Source organism: Protopterus annectens, chromosome 6.part0, assembly GCF_019279795.1.
Source record: "Protopterus annectens isolate FY-2018-M chromosome 6.part0, PAN1.0, whole genome shotgun sequence".
In the NCBI taxonomy this organism is placed as follows: Eukaryota; Metazoa; Chordata; order Ceratodontiformes; family Protopteridae; genus Protopterus; species Protopterus annectens.
Window position 1 is genome coordinate 427,525,054 of NC_056737.1, and position 20,679 is coordinate 427,545,732.

The 20,679-nt window shown below is 42.1% G+C and overlaps 1 protein-coding gene across 1 annotated transcript in view; it reads left to right on the forward strand.

Annotated features, from left to right (window-relative positions):
- LOC122803853 (zygote arrest protein 1-like) overlaps positions 1-19,938 on the forward strand; it is a 27,731-nt gene extending 7,793 nt beyond the window's left edge. The window contains exon 2 of the mRNA XM_044073535.1: positions 19,206-19,938. Within this exon, the coding sequence (XP_043929470.1) occupies positions 19,206-19,927 (722 nt within the window). The 3' untranslated portion in view covers positions 19,928-19,938. The remainder of the gene's footprint in view (positions 1-19,205) is intronic.
- The last annotated feature ends 741 nt before the right edge of the window (positions 19,939-20,679 follow it).

The following is a 20,679-nucleotide window of genomic DNA, read 5'->3' on the forward strand; positions in this document are numbered from 1 at the left end:
AATACTGTTTTCTATAATATGATTGAATATGAACAATCAGCTCTGTTCGTGTTATAGGAACATGCACAGCTGCGGAAAAAGAAGAGATACACGAAACAAAAGACTGCTTGAAGAATCTGTACTTGCTTTGTGCTCGAATTAGCTATAATACCTTGAATGGTAACATAACATAGTGGGAAGTAGTATCTAACCGGTGGTCACCAAGGCCACGTTGTTTTTCTTAGGAAGTTTTTCATAAAATTGATAGTGCAAGCAGAAAATCATGGACAAACAGCTGCTATGTAATGATGATGTTAAAACTTGTGATCTGTTACGTCAGGTTGGTAGGCAATGTCTTGTTAGAAAGTGTATAAAGATGGATTTACTTCCTGATTTTAGTTCGATAAACTCTGCATTAGCACGTTTTTGCTTCCTTGCTGCAAGATTAAAGTGTCTTAACCTGAACCTGCCATGTATTGATCATTTTTGAAGTTTATTTTTCCTTTGACAGATCGGTCCTTCAGACCGGAAAACTCTCGCTCTAGCTCAGGTCAGATGGGTCTGGTGGCATGAAACCATACGGGGAAGAGGCCACATCGGTTCTTCTGCTCTGAAAGACCGCCAACTGAATTGTCGTTCAAAAGTGGCCAGCCACTGTTTCTGATCTGCGATTGGAGGACGAGTCAACGGTTCCAGTGAGACGATCAATCACGGAGGCTCAGGTAAGGAGGAATTTACCTTTTCTTTGTTTCAGATCAGGGACTTGTTACAGTATTTGTTTTTGTCAGGGAGATTTTATATAAATCAGGGACAAAAAAGATTACTGTCTTGTCATAGATCAAGGAAACAGGATAGGTAGGCAGTTATTCTAGATAAACTGTGAAAAAGAGAAAACCGTGGTACCACGTGATAAGAAGGGTTACGTAAGAATTTCTAACTAAGTTAAGACAACATGGGAAATAAGTGCACAAAAAGATCCCGAGATCCGCCATTAACCGAAGACGCGAAATATATGCAATTACAGCGTGCTGATAACGTTAGGTACTATACAAAATGGGTTAATAAATACAAATTTGATGGCAAATTAGATAAACCTTCACTTATCAAACTTGTCAAACAACTTAAAACAGACGCAAAAGGTCAGGTAAAAAAGCAACGTCAATTGGGAGTTCCTCAGGCACACAGGTGGCTTGAGGAAGCAAACCGCAGGGAACAAAAGAATAAAAATTCAAAAGCAATGTTTTTAGATAAAGAAGACAATAACTTGGTAATAGCATCGGGCCCTCCGCCCCCTCTGCTCCCCTTACCAGAATATGAAGCGAGTGGACAAGCAGATCCACCTCCGCTATACCCAACGGTCCCTGCGAAATCAAAACCGTTTCTCAGAGATCCTGTCGAGACTAGGTCTCGAACGCGCAACTTAAGAGGGGATACTGAATTATATGAAATAAATAAAAATTCACAAGCTATGAGTGAAGAAGAGATATGTCCACTCATAGAAGTACCAAATCCACAGGCAGGACAGGCAGGACAGGACCCAACTCTTCTAGTATATAGACCGTGGACACCGGAAGACATCCAGAAAGCCACAGAGGGAATTCCCCATCCAAAAGTTAATTTTAGAAAATTCTTAGAAGACTTACAGGGCATGAGGTTAAGTTATCATTTAAATGGAGAGGAAGTAGAAAAAGTAGTCAGACAAATCGTAGGTCCAGACTGGCACATGATCAGTGGCAACTGGGATCCCCATGACGCAGAACATAGGCCACTCCCACATAGTAACGCAGAACTGGATAACAGAGTGAAAGGTCTGACAGACCAGATCTCTGAGAAATGGAAGCCTAGGGCTGACTGGACTTGCATTAATCAATGCATCCAACAAGAAGGTGAAACTGTTGATAGATGTTATGCCAGATTATTAGAGTGTTTTAGTAACCATTGTGGAATGCAGGTACCTGAAGACCAAACACATGATTCCCCATATGAGCAGCAACTAAAGAATGCATTTTTGAAGGGTAGTATTGCACCCATAAGTAGTTTTATTACAAAGCACATGGTAGATCATCGTACGAGTAGATTACAGTCATTACTTGAATATGCAAGACATGCTGAAAGGCATTTTAATAGCAAAAAGAAAAAGAAAACTCAAGTATTTGCAGTAGAAGACGGAGCAGAAGTCTTTGTAGTACAGTCCGGGAAGAAGGGTAAAAAAAATGCCCAGGGAAATAAACAATCTGATAAGCGATCAGAGGAGTTTGAAGAGAGAAAGAAAAGGGTGAATGTTTTAAATGCGGAAAAAAGGGACATTTGACAAGGGATTGCAGGCAAAATAAGAAGGTAACCACGGAAGACAAGGAGGGTGAGGACTGACTATATGATAGTCAAGAATCACTAGAAGGGAATAACCAAGAAAAGACAAATGCAAATGTGATAGAAGGAGTAGAGAATGTGATAGAAGAAATAGAGGAAGTACAAGAAATCACCGATGGTGAAGAAAATGAAATTTTAGACTTGGCATTATTGAGCCTAGAGCTCTACTTAGCAGACACAAAACCAGAAGTTGCACTTCTGGTAGAGGGGAGGGAAGTTAAATTCCTGTGTGACTCAGGGGCTTCACGGACCGTGATACAGCCTTCCAAACTACCAGAAAATTCAGAATCACTTGATTACATATTAGTGAAAGCAGCTAATGGACAGCTGTATCGGGAGCCACTCTCCCACAACATAGCAATAACTGACCCTGTTTCAGGGATGACTCAGAAAAGCAAAATTGTTGTTTCTGCAAAATGCCCAGTAAATCTTTTGGGCAGAGACCTTATGCAGATATTTGGCATAGCAGTAGTTCCAACCATGCAGGGTATGGAAGCTCAGCGACAAATGGATACTTTTATGGTGCGACCGGAGGGTGAAACATTTTATTGGTACAGCCAGGACTTGGTTACGACTGGTCCAGGGGCAGTAACCGAAGAACTGATGAATGTAGCCATCAGTAAATCCCCCTCCCTTGACACTGATAAACAACATTTGTTGCATTGTACTCTATATTACTGTAGCAAACCAGGACCTGATAAAGAATATGAGCAAGAACTGTTTAGAAACCATGCTAACAGATTAGTATTACATAATCTGTACTGGGACACAGAAGGAAACAGTGTAGTTAGCTGTTCATTGCCCCAGGAATTCCTAGAACTTTACAGATCTAATCGATTACCACATGTCAGTTTGACTAAAGATAAGAATGTGAAATGGGCAGACCTAGGAGGAAAAAGTCACAAGGTGGGAAAAACAGACAGAATTAGAACTGTCAGAACAGGGAGTACAAAAGCAGAAGTTGAATTGAATAACACAGACACACCCAGCTGTGCACTTGCAGGCAAGTGAAGACATCTGAGTAGCACTTTTACTAGAGGAAGAGGAAAAAGCCTTACGAGGCATATCAGAGACTCTCTGGTCAACAGGGAAATCAGATGTAGGACTTATTCGTACAGCAGGACCAGTCACTATCACGCCAAAATCAGCATTTAGACCTCAAAAGAGACAGTATCTCTTAAGAAAGGATGCAGAAGTAGGAAAAAAACCTATAATAGCAGCCTTACTTAAGGAAGGAGTATTGAGAGAATCTCCCGATTTGCCATGTAATACACCCTTGTTTCCTGTTAGGAAAGCAAATGGAGAATGGCGTATGGTCCAAGATTTACAAGCTGTAAATGATGCAGTTATACCTAGAGCACCTACGATGCCAGATCCACACACCTTATTAAATGATTTGAAACCTCAACAAAAGTATTTTTCTGTGGTAGATATTAGCAATGCGTTTTTCTCAATACCGATACACCCTGACAGCCAACATTGGTTTGCATTTACATTTCAGGGGAAAAGGTATACATACACGCGACTACCACAGGGATATTGTGAGAGTCCAACAATATTCGCACAGGAAATGGCAAGTAACCTGGCAGGATTTATCCCACCGAAAGGCAGCCAGATTTTACTTTATGTAGACGACATTCTGCTGGCAGCCCCCACCCAGCAAGAATGCAGAGAAGATACCATAGCATTACTACAATTTCTAGCCACTCAAAGACACAAAGTCAACAAAAACAAACTGCAACTTTGGAAAACAGGTTAAATACCTGGGATATGTAATATCCAAAGAAGGCAGAATATTAGATGAAGACAGAAAAACAGCAATATTACAAGCACCCAAACTGACTACCAAGAAGGAAATGATGTCCTTCCTAGGTACGACTAATTTTTGTCGGAGTTGGATTCCAAACTATGCCTTGGAATCTGCTCCACTGACCAACTTAATATTCAAGAAGCCTATGACAGCACAAGATTCATTACAATGGACACCAGAAGCAGAATCAGCTTTCTGCAAATTGAAACAACTGATAGCATCCTCATTAGTTTTAGGATTACCAAACTATCATAAACGATTTTTCCAAACTGTAGATTGTAAGCAGGGCTATATGACATCAGTGTTAACACAGCAACATGGGGACAAACAACGCCCCATAGCTTACTATTCATCACAGCTAGTCCCAGTGGCGCAATCCTTGCCCCACTGTGTACAAGCAGTAGTCGCAGCTGCAATGGCAGTGCAGGCTTCAGCCTCAGTAGTGTTGTTCCACCCGCTCACATTGAGAGTGCCTCATGCAGTCGCGATTATTTTACTGCAAGAAAAAGTAGCATATCTTTCTCCTGCTAGACATCTTTCCTGTATGACTATACTGTTGAGCCAACCTCATATGACAATTGAATGATGCACAACTTTGAATCCGTCAACCTTGCTCCCAACTCCTGCAGATGGCAAACCACACTGCTGCCTGCAGGAGATTGAGCAAAAGACACTGCCTAGAAAAGATCTCACGGATGTTCCCTTGGATGATGCCGAGATGACATACTATGTGGACGGCTCGTGTAGAAGGGGTCCTACAGGACAGAATCTAGTGGGGTATGCAGTAGTTTCTGATACTGAGATTTTAGAAGCAAAGTCTTTACCACACAACTTATCTGCACAAGCATCAGAATTGATTGCTTTAACAAGGGCATGTACCCTGGCAAAGGATAAACATGTGAACATTTTTACTGACAGTCAGTACGCTTTTTCTACTGTACATGTTTTTGCACAGCAGTGGAAAAATAGAGGAATGATAACATCTACTGGTAAACTAATTAATCATGCGCAATTTATTTTAGATTTGTTAGAATCTATTCAGTTACCTCAGAAAGTAGCTATTTGTAAATGCGTAGCTCATACCAAACAACAGGATAGGATTTCAAAAGGTAATGCGAGAGCTGATACAGCTGCAAAGCAGGCAGCTTCAGCTTCAGAAGTATTTATTTTAAGTAAGGAATTACAACCATCTGAGATTTTAGATTTAGAAATGTTAAAAACAATGCAGACACTTACTACAAATGTAGAAAAACAAAAATGGATAAAACGAGGAGCAATTCTTGAGAAAGGGCTGTACATCTCCAAAGAAAGAAAACCAATTTTATCATCTAACTTGTTTAGATATGCAGCTTTGTTGAGACATGGGCAGTGCCATGTCTCAACAGGGGGGATGGTACAGTTAGTGAATCGAGTGTTTACAACGTATGGATTTACAAACTACACAAAAATTTTTTGTGCAGCATGCCATGTTTGTAACAGGCATCATGCACAGGGGGCACTGAAGCCTAAGCAAGGGAGTTTCCCTACACCACCGTATCCGTTTCATACTATCTGTATGGATTTCATAGAACTAAACAAATGCGAAAATAAAAAGTACTGTCTTGTCATTATAGATATGTTTTCCAAATGGGTGGAAGCTTTTCTGACCAAAAATCCAGATGCAGCTACTGTTGCAAAAGTCCTTGTTAAAGAAATTATTCCTAGATTTGGCATACCGGACAAGATCTATAGTGACAATGGCACACACTTTGTAAATCAAACCATACACCAATTGAGCCGTTATTTCTGGATTTATTTGAAAAACCATTGTGCATACCACCCCCAATCTGCAGGATTAGTAGAGAGGCATAATGGAGTTCTGAAAAATAAGCTTAGGAAATTGATTAGTGAGACACAAAAGAACTGGGTGCACTGTCTGCCTCTGGCACTGTTGAGCATGAGAACTGTTCCAAATGCAAAAGGGTTAACTCCTTTTGAAATACTGTTTGGGAGGGCATATTATACACCTCAGTGGAAACCTCTCATGCCTGCAGACCAGGAGGCTGACAGTTCACTTGCAGAGTATATGAGGCGATTTTTGAATAACAAACTTCTGCAGTTAAATTCTGTTTCAGATAAAGAACAAGCCAGACCATCAGAAGCAGCAGTAGTCCCAGGCACGTGGGTCTGGGTGAAGGTCGTGAAGAAAAGAAATTGGAGTTCTCCAAAGTGGGAAGGGCCATACCAAGTGCTACTGTCAACACCCACTGCAGTCAAGATCGCAGAGCGAGCATCCTGGATTCATCTGACACACTGTAAATTGGTTAAGAACTTTGAACTGGACAAAAACCTTGTTACTGTTATACAACGAGAACAAAATGACCAGGTATAGAGTAAACAGGGATGCAAACAACCTCAGAAAAATTGCATGATCATCCTGTTAGCTATACTGATAACAATGATCTTCTTGCTGTGGCCTTTCCTTTTTTCAGCCACACGAGTTGAACTGAACAAACGTGATGCATTACTCATAGACTGGCATCCAAACTTTAACACTTACCAAGCAATTAAATATGTGTATGCTGAGACTTTTAATGTTTCGAACTGCTGGATTTGCACAGCTATACCAACAGCATACGGGGGATTATTAATGACTGCTGTCCCCCTAGGGGTCAATGATATCTGGGAAAACTTGATTTTTGATACTACACCAGTGAAATCACAAGAAAAAATAGCATTGTACCTACCTGTTACACAAAAAGGAATTGTATGTTTTTATAAAAATGACACTATTCAGGCGGGTTGGAGCAATTGCAATGTGACTGTTTCTTATAAATGTTATATTAAGGCTAATAAGGCAGAAACTATCTGTGGTGCAAACTATGACTCATACTTTGAGAAAAATGAAAAAAACTGTTAGTGAAATACAACATAATCCTGTTCTTTTGAAGCAACTTTCTATTATTGACAAGAAAATGTTTCATGCAGGGCAAGCATATATCAATACTAAAGTAGAGAATTGTTATTTTGTTTGTGGGAAAAAGGCATACAAATGGCTACCTGAGAATTGGTCCGGCAGTTGCTTTTTGGGTTACCTGGTCCCGGCCATACGACACACTGCAACTTTGCCTCAAGGAAAAATTCGAAACGTCAGAGAGGTCAGCAGTAAACCTGGAAGTCCAATCAAGAGACCCGAGAATCCAGTGGGACGAATCGAAGCAGGGTGGAGAAACAATTACTCCGTGAAAAACAAAGATAAACTGACACACATGGACTTGAGTGACACTATTATATCATGGGCAGGCATAGCCTCTGCATATGGCGCAGTGAAATCGATTTGGGAGCTGAGAAAACTGTCCAAACTTCTCGAAGTTATGAGCAATGCAACTTTTTCTGCTCTTGAATTAGTGACTGATGAACTAAATGCTATGAGAACTGTAGTGCTTCAAAACCGCATGGCTCTTGACTTCACCCTAGCGGCAAGAGGTGGTACGTGCGCTTTAATCAAAGAAGAATGCTGTTCGTATATTCCTGACAACCAGCATGAGATAAACGACTATCTTGAGGTGATCCAGCAAGTGTCAACCATGACCAAACCAGGCCCAAACCCTCTGACGGACTTTTTCCAGAATTTGTTTGGGGGTGGGGTTCCATCCTAATGAACATCCTGATTGCCATTTGTGTGGGATTACTCCTATTAGGAGCATGCATTTGTTGTGGTATTCCCTGCATGAAAAAGTTAATCAAAGATTTTATAGACATATCAGTTTCTGAGACTTTGTATCAAAGTACTGAAATTGAAGAGTTGTTGAAAACTGAAATGCTTTCATAAGTTTAAACTGAATGACTCTCTTAATTGCAAATCCGAAATGGAAGAGGTTAGGAGAAGAAGAAAACTGTTTATGCTTTTGAAAATAGAATAAAAAGTATTAACAGGGGGGAAATGTTAGAGAAATATGTATTAATATGTATGTTTAGTGCTTATTAGAAGCTAAAAGAGTTAACACATTTTATTCTATTTTATGTACAGCTTAATTCTGTATGAAATTATAAGATGATTTTTCAAACCACAGTATGCTTTCTGAAACTGCAAGATGCACCCTGACCTAGTATTTGCTAGCACAGCAAAATTCATGTTTATGCCTTTTGGAAATGTACTGAGAAGCAGGTGATTATCTGCTAGGTCAGGAAAATGTATGAATAGTGTAGGAATAGAACAATACTGTTTTCTATAATATGATTGAATATGAACAATCAGCTCTGTTCGTGTTATGAGAACATGCACAGCTGCGGAAAAAGAAGAGATACATGAAACAAAAGACTGCTTGAAGAATCTGTACTTACTTTGTGCTCGAATTAGCTATAGTACCTTGAATGGTAACATAACATAGTGGGAAGTTGTATCTAACCGGTGGTCACCAAAGCCACGTTGTTTTTCTTAGGATGTTTTTCATAAAATTGATAGTGCAAGCAGAAAATCATGGACAAACAGCTGCTATGTAATGATGATGTTAAAACTTGTGATCTGTTACGTCAGCTTGGTAGGCAATGTCTTGTTAGAAAGTGTATAAAGATGGATTTACTTCCTGATTTTAGTTAGACAAACTCAGTATTAGCACGTTTTTGTCTCCTTGCTGCAAGATTAAAGTGCCTTAACCTGAACCTGCCGTGTATTGATCATTTTTGAAGTTTATTTTTCATTTGACAGATTGCCTTTCACAGGACCAGCCTTGCCCACTCATGTAATAATGAGAAAGTTGAAATTTATGTGAATACATAGCAGACTCAGAACTCAGCCTGACTTTCAAAAATATGTCCTGCCTCAAGTATTTGGCAAACTGTTCGGTCACATTTAGCTGATTGCGATGCTTTCTGATGTTACCGGTGATGTAATACGGAGAACATAGTGTTTTTTTAGGGGAAACATGTGACAGGGGTTTTCAACTACTTTTTGTGACAGCAGTAGATGGTGGTGCACTCCACAGGTGAGCCTTTCACTGGCGATAGGGCATGTAGCAATGTCTGAAATATTAATACCCCCCACAAAAAGGATATTGCGATACTTTCTGAAACATGCCCAACTTTAAATTGTTGGCCAAAGTATCGCACTATACCTTCTTTTTTTTGGGGGGGGGGGTAAAATAATGCATTGCTAATAACTGTATCGACCTTTAGAAATCAATACATTTCAGACCTTCACATCCATTTTAAACTTGTAAATATCCACATTTGTGACCATATTTCCTGTTTCGGAATCTGGTTGCAATAATACGTAAGTACCACTTAAATATATGGTATGGGTTTCCTGGGTCATAGAGGGGGGGGGCCTATAGCTTGCAAGGAAGTGGTTTTGGATTTTACCTATGGTGATTTGAACATGGAGCAGCTCAAATGCATTGTCCTGTTTGACCAGCCTTGAAGTATATTTATTTTTGATGTAAATAGAGACACCTCCAGCTTTAGTCCCTGCCTGTGAAGTTGCTGGTCTAAATGTGTGGAAGACATTATAACTCTGCACTGTTGGTGTGCTCTCTATGGCTCTAAACCACGTCTCAGAGACCACACAGACATCAACATTCTCTAGAGTAAAGAGAGCGTCCAGGGAGTGGAATTTTTTGTTTAGGCTCCTAGCGGTATGTAGTAATACCTTTAGATTTTCTTGGTTTTGATTTGCTATGCCGTAAGTACTTTCAGTTTGGCAGTGCCTAAAAAAGGCACTATGGGGAAAGACAATATTCTAGCTATCTGAAAGTCTAGAGGGGAGAGGTGTAGACCATCCCTGGCAAAGCAGCATAGTCTGTTGACCATCTCCTTCCATACTGACAAATATTGCACCCCCTTAGAATGACACTAGAAACTAAGGCAGTTATTAAAGTCAATCATCTTTTGTTTGTATTGTGGCATTATCCTTGGAGAAGGTAAAATGCTGCCCAATGCTAGGCTCATACCAGCCTGAGATGCATATTCTGAAAGCTCTATGATGTCTCTCTTCATATAGTCTAGGGAGGTACGTTTCAGGTCAATTACTCCCACATGGACTTTGACCTAAGTACTTGCGTAATCTGGCAAATCCTAGCCCCTGATAAGCAACTGACCATAACTTTATCCTTACTCAGCCTGGTGAGAGGGACATCAGTGTGAATCTCCAATGACTAGAATGTTGGATTGTGTGTTGACTTGCCTTATGGGCTTAGAGGTAAAGGCTTCATGAGATGTAGCTCTATGTGTTGATGTGGTTGTTTTGAAAGAGTGTATTTGGGGCTGCTGAGGATATTTCTTATGTGTACTTTGTCTAGGCGTCTTTGTGGTTTAGGAAGGTTAGATGTAATTGCCTCAGTATATGTGGGGCTATGTGTCTGCTTTAAATTGTGCATGGTGGGTGAAGCATGTGTACTACTGACAACCTTATTGACATCAGGAGTACTTTTATGTGAGAGGTTTGCTTCCAGTGATGTTGTGTGAATACATCTCTCACATACCATATCAGTTTGTTTGAGAATTAACTGGTTTTCAGTAAACATGAGGCAATTTCTATATTGCTCAAAAATATGCCAGCACCATAGGATGAGATAAATATAGTATATTAATTCAAAAGGCAAAAACCATAAATCAATCAGACCGGTTTCGGCTCCAAGGCCTTTTGAGTTTTGTATGGTTTTTGGCCTTTATCTCGCACCTGCTTTATGTGCGAGTACATTGTGTGGTGAATTTCTATATTGCCTCAGGATGCCCATATTCACCAAGCCAGTAACTGAGACAGTAGGAAAGTTCATATCCATGGCAACAGACCCTTTTTTATTGATTAGACTGTTAGAGTGACAGTATCAATCATTGTCAGGAGTATCTGGTTTGCAACTATGTGGACAGTGCTTGTCACTGCAAACTAGTCGCCCTGTGTGCAACTAGATATTGGAGAAATTTCAATTGTGCTTTTACAGGAAAAATGTCACTCAAGGTGTCTGTGTCTGTACAGAGCACTGCCAAACACTTGAGGGGAAACTAATACGTAGACCATGAAAATTTAAGGATGAAGTATTTAGGCAGATATTCTGAAGTTATAAACAAATCAAGCAGTACTTACTGAAAACAAAGAATTAGCTTGTCAAGAATGATGAAAAGAGGGGAGTTGCATGAATGGCTACTGCCTGGCTACTACTAATGCTGCTCTCACCACAGCTTCACTCAGTTGGGATACAATACTTCTTTGCTTCTTCTCTCACCAGAATCAAAATTTTAGCTGCAATCCTAAGAAAAGAAGCAGGCCACAGCCTGTCTGGTGATCCACAGTCTTGTCCCAGATGATGCAAGGGTCTGTAGGCTTGTAGCCTTTTTCTGGTAGATGCCTCGAATAGCAACCAAACCAATCAAGTACATTAAGTACAGACACTCACTCTCCAACCAGAAACAGGAATCAATGCACTCTGCTCCTACTGTCACCAGGATCAGAATATAAGCACAGATTCCAAGCTGTCACCTATAAAGCAGATATTAGGCTTTCTGGTGATCAGCAGTCTCCGGGAAATAATGTCACTGTACTCCTTCTTTCACCAGGAGAAAACAGAAGCACTAATCCCAAGATGACTACTGAGTGGCAGAATGTGGGCTCTCTAATAACTGGTGGTCTTGCAATAGATGCTTAAAGGTAAGATGAAAAAAATGGTTTATCCTAAACACTGCAGTGTGCACTAAGCAGTTAGATATGAAAGTGGGTAACTTAAGTTTTAGCTGTACAAAAAGTTAAGTTTTAGTGGAGAGCCACTATTTTTAAAAGAGCAGGATAGATTGAAAGGGGGTGGGCACTTTTGTATTCTGGTACTATGGAATACTGTAGGATGGCCAATAAATTCAAATAGTTGAAGGGGAGTGATTTAACAAAATGATAATTTTGTGCTTACTCACACCAGCCAGTAAAAGCAGAGGGGAAACGAGATATATGGTCAAATTAACATAAGGGGCAGGCAACTAGAAAGACAGAGGTGTTTAAGAACATAGCAGTAACAGGGTGGAAGGGTGGAAAAATTCTGTCTGACTCACAAGAGACAGAGCTATGGTCTCTTTTCAAGTTTTAATATGCAGTTAAAAGCAGAATACAAGTATGGGTCATGGTGAGCATCTGATAAATAAACATTCCCCCATACCCACACATCTCCCGACTTAATTTCTCCAAGTCTTTTGGGTTTCTAATACCTTGACGGGAATGGACTCCATTCCTAAGTCAAAGTATGAAGTCATAGCCAGTGTTAGGCACCGCAAAACCTGCAGGTGTGGAGAGCCTCTGATTACTTCCTCATGAATGAGGGCCCCCATCCAGCAGCTGCTGGTTGCTCTGACTGTTACTTCCTCAGCTCGGCTCCTCGTGGACGTCCACACATTTCCTGACATCACTGTGAAAATCAGAATTGTTTTTCTGTTTTTTTATTTGATTCATTGGCAAGCTGCACTCAATCAGGTCTGCTCAGTGAAACAAGGGATCTGATTGGCTGTAGCAGCCTGAGAACTAAGTTCTTGTTATTTTGTTTTTTAAACTAGGACGTGATGAAGCAAGGACCTGATTGGCCCTTGCAAAGCACTTCCTGTCTAAACTGTCTTTAAAAAGGCATGTGTGGATAATAAGGATCACTTCTCTTGTTTTTAAACAGAGGAGTTTTCCTTAGCAGCAGATCATGGAGATTGAGCCGGGTTTGGACCAGCGTGAGGATGGACTACATTGGAGAATGGCTCAATGGTGGATTCAAGCCTTTGGAGTGATTGTGGACATGATCATTGGAGACTACCCTTTTCAGCTGTCCTTCTAAGGGCAATTTATCAAAAGGTCTGAAAAACTGTCCTTTTAAGGGCAATGTAAAAAAGGACTGCAGTGGTCTGAGGAAAGCAAGCAGAGCAGGTGAGCCTTCAGTCGTGAAGAGTGATCAGAGTATTGGATGCAGCCTCCTGTAAAAGGTATAAAAGGTAAGTTTTTGGGTTTAGTTTAAACATTATTTTTTTTTGTGGGGGGAGTGATTGTATAACTTGTTTTGTGGATATTTCTTGTGCTAAGAGGTTTGGGTGTGAGGGCTGTGGTTGTACCAGTTTTATTTTGGTTTTGTGTAGAGTACTTGTGCTAAAAGGATGGGGGGAGGGGTTGTGGTTGTACCAGTTTTATTTTATTTTTGTGTAGTGCTCTGGTGGTAAGAGGATGGGGGTGAGGGGCTGTGGTTTTACCAGTTTTATTTCACTTGTGTGGCGTTCTTGTGCTATGAGGATTGGGGTAGTGAGGACTGTGGTTAAAACCAGTTTTATTTTGCTTTTGTGTAGAGTTCTTGTGCTAAGAGTATGGGGAGTGAGGGGCTGTGGTTGTGCCAGTTTTATTTTAGATTTGTGTAGCAACGTGTTGAGGATTTGTGTGTGAGGGGCTGTGGTTGTACCAGTTTTACTTTACTTATTTTACATTTGTTTACTGGATAATCTAACTGGGATAGAACCCATTTTCAGTGGAGGCCCGAGGATAAAGGCTTGTCTTAGTATGTAAGTGCTAGCAATATGCAAAATGAGTATGGTTTATCTGTTTGTATGAGGGACAATATAAGGGAATGTGAGCTGTACTATACATTTAATTTTGATTGCCAGTTGGTTAGGAGAGTGTGTTTGTTAGCTATTGGGGCAAGAGGTAGAGATGGATGATATGTAAAAGGTAGTGAGAATAGGATAGGGGTGATGAAAAGGAGGGGAGATAAATAATGGGACAGAGAAGGATATTGCAGATGGCTAGAGCAGGGATAGGTTCATAGGTTCATAGGTTTATACTAGGCTATCTGCCCTAAGGCATTTATAAGCCTAGCCCAAATTTTTGTGGCTTACGCCACCCCTTATATGAAAAAATACTGTGCCCATTAGTTTGTTGTGCCTCTGTCCAGCAGTGACACAGAGATGATTCCCGGGGTAAACCTACGATCTCCCATCCACAGGTCAAGATTTCTCTTGAACAGAGCCAGCGAGGTGCTCTGCCTCACATGGACCGGGATTTTATTCCACAGCATAGGGAGTCTCTGAGTGATAAATCTATCCCTCCAGCACTTCCTATTTATATCCGTGCTAAGGTTTAAGTCGCTTGCTCTAGTGGTTTTGGTGGATTTGGATTTTTTGAGGTGGAGCATGTCTATTAATTCCGGGTTGGACATGGCCTTGTATGTCAGGCACATGTCACCTCTGAGCAGACGGTATGTGACTGAATAGAGCTGGAGTTTCTTCAATCTGGCAGCATATGACAGATTTTGGAGTCCCTTTATCCTTTTGGTGAGGAACTTTTGGGGTCTCTCCAATTGCTGCAGATGTCGGGTGAGATACATCCCGAATGAGGCATTGTACTCGATCATTGGTCTGATAAGTGAAGAGTACAGGGGAACAATGACCTCACTAGATCTGGATGTGAATCCCTTCATGATCAGGTGGGCAATGTAGAAGGTCTTTCTAACCACTTTAGCAACGTGAGTGTCAAAAGAAAGGCCACTGTCAGCCTGGGTCCCCAGGTCCCTGATAACCTCTTCTGTGCTTAGTGGATTGCCACCTATATGGTAGCTTGGGGTTACCTTGTTTTTCCCGAAGGGTATGACTATACATTTTTTGGCGTTTAACTTCAGGCCATGGCTCTGGCACCAGCTATCTGTTTCCGTGAGTCCCTTCTGAAGGATATCCATGTCCGATGCACTTTCCACTATGGCGCCCAGTTTGCAGTCGTCTGCAAACTTTGTCAGCCAAGGTCCTCCCATGTTGGCCTGTACTTCTGAGAAGTAGATGCCGAACAATAGGGGGCCAAGGACCGAGCCCTGTGGGACACCACTTGTGACTGGCTTGGAGTCTGACATAGCGCCAGCAACTCTAACCCTGTGGGTTCTGTCCTTAAGCCAGTTTGCAACCCATCTTGTGACATATGGGTTTACATTTAAGCTGGTAAGTTTTTCTACAATACCCGAGTGGGGTATTGTGTCAAAAGCCTTTGCAAGGTCAAGGTAAGCTGTATGGACTGCCTTTCCCTCATCAATGGCCTTGGTGACTGTTTCGAAGAAGTCGACCAAGTTCAAAAGGCATGATCTTCCCTTGACAAAGCCAAACTGGGTCGGGTCCAATGTCTGCAGGTCCCCTATATCTTTGTTTATAAGCTCCATTATGATCCTCTCCATAGCTTTGCAGACTAGACTTGTTAAGCTTATGGGGTGGTAATTACCAGGGTCCGTAGAGGCACCGCCTTTGTGGAGTGGGACCACAGTTGCCGTACGCCACTCCTTGGGCACGTATCCTGTGGTAAGGCTGAGATTAAACAGCTGCCTTATGTGCGGGTTTAATTCCTCATTTAGCTCGTGTAGCACACAGCCGGGGACACCATCCGGTCCCATTGATGCTGTGTTTTTAGCTTTAGAGAGAGCAGCTTTCACCTGCGCATTTGAGATGTCTGGGAGGCTACACTCCGCTGGGATAGTTATCTCTCCTTTAAGGGGGGAGAGGGGGGGTGAAGTTTGCACTGCACCTGTCTGCCAGTATGTTGGCAATGTCTGTGGGTTCAGTGATTTTTGTATCATTTTGGACTAATTCTGAGCATATCTGGGAATTTCCACCCAGGATCCTAACATAGCTGAAAAAGGCCTTATGATTGTCCTTTGAATCCATGGCAATTTTTCTCTCAAAATTGGCCTTAGTTGATTTTATGAGTGCTCGTATTTTTTATTAATAATGATCAGGGTGACTTCCCTTTTATGGATTTTGTTCTATCATGTAATAGCTTTCTCCTCTTATTGTAAAGTTTGTTAATGGCTGGGGTCCACCAGACTGGACGTTTGCCCTTTGTGGAAAAAGTCTTGGTTTTATTTGGGATTGCCTGATCCATGCAGTCCTGGAGGTGTTCATAGAAGGCATTTGTAAGGGCTTCCAGCTTGGGTTGTGGTTTCCACTGGCTCAGGGGCCTTGAAGGATACCACACCAGTCTTGAGTAGTGTGAAGTTTGCTCTAGAGAAGTTCTTCACTGTGATCTTTTTTGTTTGGGGTGGGGGCGGGATGTGGATTTCCAGTGAGATTAGTTTATGATCAGATCTCACCAATGAGGGATATACTTCCGGTGTGGAGCATTTTGTCCCCATGTTTGTGATAATGAGATCTAGTATATTTTCTCCTCTCGTCGGAACAGTGACTAGCTGTTCCATGGCATTTGAATTTATGAACTCCAGGAACCGTTGGGCTAGAAAGTTAGGGCTTGAGTAATGTTCCCAGTCTATATTCGGGTAGTTGAAGTCACCCAATATGATGGTGTTTGGAGATACATTTATACCCTCCAGTGTCTTCAGGAAGGCTGTGTGGGGTTCCTGAGTTTGAGAGGGTGGCCTGTTGCATGCTACAATTTGTAGAGCAGTTTTGCCTATGGTTAGTTGCACCTGGATGGTTTCCGAAGCTTTGTGCGTTGCCACCAACCTGGAGGTGTGGGTATCCTTTATGAATATGGATACACCCCTCCTTTTGTGGTGTGGTCCGGGTTTTGGGGCCGGAACGCATGATATGAGGTAAAACCTAATAGTGCCGGGGTGCTCTCAGGAGCCTTGAACCAGGTTTCAGTTACAGCACAGACATCGATGTTCTCCATACTGAGAAGGGCCTCGAGTGCGTGCATTTTGAGATTTAGACTTCTGGCATTGAGCAGCATTACCCTCAGTTTCTTCCCATTTTTGTTTTCTAGGGTGGTAGGTTTAGAATTTGAGCCTTGCCTAAAAAAGGCACTATGGGGGTGCCAAGAGCCTTAGCCAATATCCAGAATCCCAGGGGTGACAGGTGCAAGCCTTCCCTTGTGAAGCAGCATGGCTTGTCAAGCATGTCATCCCAGGCAGACAGACACTGGATCCCCTTTGAATGACACCAGACATTAAGCCAATTGTTAAAGCTGATCATCTTGTCTCTATATTGTGGCATCATTCTTGGTGAAGGAAGGATACTGCTCAGGGTCATACCTGCCTGGGCTACATAATCAGAGAGCTCCTCTGTGTCTCTTTTCATGTAGTCCAGGGAGGTACGTCTCAGGTCGTTCACACCAGCATGGACAATGACTGTGTCATATTTGTACTTGCCGTGGAGTGACCCGAGTGCTTGTGTTATGTGGCGGATTCTAGCGCCCGATAGGCAGCTTACTGTGACCCTCTCCTTGTTCAGCCTGGTGAGTGGGACGTCAGTGTGTCTGACTATGGAGTCACCTATGACAAGTATGTTTGGTGTTGTATTTGGCCTTAAGGGCTGTGACTGCTTTGCACACTGCTTTTGTGGTTTATGTGTTGCTTGTGGCGTGTCTTGAGGTAGCAGTTGTTTGGGTGTCTGCTTTGGAGGCCTCTGCTGTTTAGGTAAATTTTTACTCAGAGCCTCCGAGTATGTCTTTGTGTGTTTATGTGTTTGATTCAGTGGTGTGGTAGCATTATGTGAGGCTGGTTTTGTGGTGCGTGTAGTTGCCTTCTCCTCCTGTCTGGTCTTGCCAGTACTGAGTTGAGAGAGCTCAGCCTCCAGTTTGGCTAAATAGCTGCATCTCTCGCAAGTATTTGTGTTATGTGGGAGGAGGAGAGGGTTGTCTGTGTACATGAGGCAGTTATAACATTGCCTCAAGATTCCCAGATTCACCAGCTGGACCGGAGAGGAGATCGACAACTGACATTTGGACATGCTAGAATAATATTGGGAATTCCTTAATAATTGAAAACAAGGGCCAGTGGGGAGTGAGGGTGTAGTGCTTTTAATTTTTAGTGTTGACTTGTATAATTGCTTTAGTGAGCAAGTGCCAGGTAACTTGAGTGCAATGTGTTACAAGTAACTAAATGCAAAAACGACAAACAGTAACTTTCCTTCAAGTGAAACAAGGAAATAAGTACAGTAAGCAATGCAGATATCACTAGTGATCCACAGAAGCGCTGAGAAGCCGCGTATTAGGTGGAATTAGCTTCCAGGGAAATAACAAGCAAACAAACAACAAGCATATAAACAAAGCTAGATTCAGCAGGCCTGGATCTAGTCTATGCTAGAGCAAACAAGGTGTACCAATTTCAGTAAGAAACAGTTCAAATATTCAGGCACTATAAACCTTTAACCAGAAATTCCCAGCTCAGAAGGGCAGAGTCCAGCCTCTTCTCCCACAAGAGTGCAGACCACAAACCTTTTCAATGTAAAATAACTGGCCTGAAGCCCAAGTGCCTAAACCAGAACTAATACACTTGGACACTGGGCTCTCAATCAGCAGTTCCCAACTTAGAAGGATGAAAGCTACCTGTCCTGCCACCACAGTGCTTGCCACAAACCTTCCTAATGTAAAACAACTGGTCTGAAGCCCAAGTGCTTAATCCAAAAGACTTAGAATGATAGCTACACTTTAATCAAGTTACAACCAAGCAGTAATAAATACAATTGAATACTTTAGAGAATGTCTGTGGGTGATGATAGGTGGGCAGTCTTGTGAGGTAATGTCTAAGTGAATAGTTTTAGGCATATGGGGTAAGTGGTGAAGATTAGCTTATTTCAGCCTGGATTGTGACATGACCTGTTGCATGGTAGATGTGACACAAGTGTATCAGCATATTGGATTGTGGGTGCTAGGGAGGTGGCGGTATTGAGGTTGATAATAAATCCACTAAACTGAAGTGGACCAAGGATGGAGCCTTGTGAGATGCCTAATGTGACTGGGAGTAGAGATGGTGGATCCTGGAGCCATTTTATTGGCTGTTTATGACCTGTTAGGTAGCTTTGGAGCCAGTTGAGGGCTAGGAGGATGAGATTAAGGTTGGCGATAGTAGTTAGAAGTTTGTTGAGAGACTGTGTCAAAGACCTTTAACAAATCGAGAAAGATAGATGATCCTATTTTACCTTCATTTCTAAATTGATGGTGTTGGTATAACTGAGGAGGGCAGTTGCAGCATGAGGCCTGAAGCCGTGTTGGGATTTGGTAAGTAAATTATTGGTTGTGACATACTGCAGAAGTTGAGAATTAATGCATCCCTCTAGGGGTTTAGCCAGTGGGGAGAGAATTGCTCTGGGCCTATAATTTGTACGTTCTGTCAGGTTTCTACCTTTGTGCAAGGGTATAATGTGCACTATTTTGCTCCCCGCTATGGTACTGTGGGGCGTCTCACAGAATCTAAGCCCCAGGCAGTTTCGTATTCGGCCTCCAACCAAATTCCTGCTGTGTACTCTCCTGTTTATGACCGTCGGGTGTTCACGGTTACCCGTGATTATGTCTCACCTTTTCCAGAGAATGAGTTATGCCAGGGTGACCAAGAGGGTGCTTCGTTAACTGTCTTTCAAGAGAAAGAGGATGAAAAAGGATCAACTACTGAGAGAGTTGAGAGCCCCAAAGAACAAGTGGGAGAAGGTTCTCCAGCAGGTGTCCCTGAGGAAAGCCCCATCCCAGAGTGCAGCCAGACGCAAATAACACCTAAACTGAATGGCCCGAAACTGAACTCCCGTAGGTCACCCACATATCGATTTCAGTTCTTGGAACAGAAGTATGGCTACTTTCATTGCAAGGAATGTAGTACCAGGTGGGAAAGTGCTTACGTGTGGTGTATTTCTGGGACCAATAAGGTTTACTTTAAGCAGTTGTGCCGCAAATGTATGAAAGGTTACAACCCTTACAGAGTTGAAGCTATCCAGTGTCAGACTTGTTCAAAGACTCAGTGCAGTTGTCCTCGCAAGAAAAGGCATATTGATCTGAAGAAACCACATCGCCAAGAATTGTGTGGCCGTTGCAAGGGGAAGAGCCTATCTTGTGACAATACCTATAGCTTTAATTACATTGTCTAACTTAATTATCCAAAGACTAGCACTTAAAGCACTTTCACTGACGTTTTGCACAACTTTTGTAATAGCTTTGAACACTGGCTTTAACTGGCATTGTGATTTTTGTATTTAGAAACTTGGCACTATTAAATTATTTAAGCTATTGATGCAAAGAAAAAAGAAACCCCCCCCCCAAAAGGAGAGATATCTATACCAAGCGATTGCAGCCCCCCAAACATCTCCAACGCCCAAGTGAGAACTGCTCTCCAAAGCAAAAACACAGCATCCATGGGACCTGATGGTGTCCCCGGCTGTGTGCTCCACGAACTCAACGAGGAATTAAACCCACAGCTAGGACAGCTGTTTAATCATAGTCTTACCTCTGGATACGTACCCAGGGAGTGGCGCACTGCAACTGTGGTCCCACTTCACAAAGGCGGTGCCTCCACCGACCCTGGAAATTACCGGCCCATTAGCTTGACAAGCCTTATCTGCAAAGCCATGGAGAGGATCATAATGGACCTCATAAATAAAGACATAGGGAATTTGCAGACTTTGGATCCATCCCAGTTTGGCTTTGTCAAAGGCAGATCATGCCTTCTAAACTTGGTTGACTTTTTCAAACAGTCACCAAAGCCATTGATGAGGAAAGGCAGTCCATACAGCCTACCTCGATCTGGCGAAGGCCTTCGATACAATACCCCACTCGGGTATCATTGAAAAACTCATCAGCTTAAATGTTAACCCATACATCACAAGATGGGTTGCAAACTGGC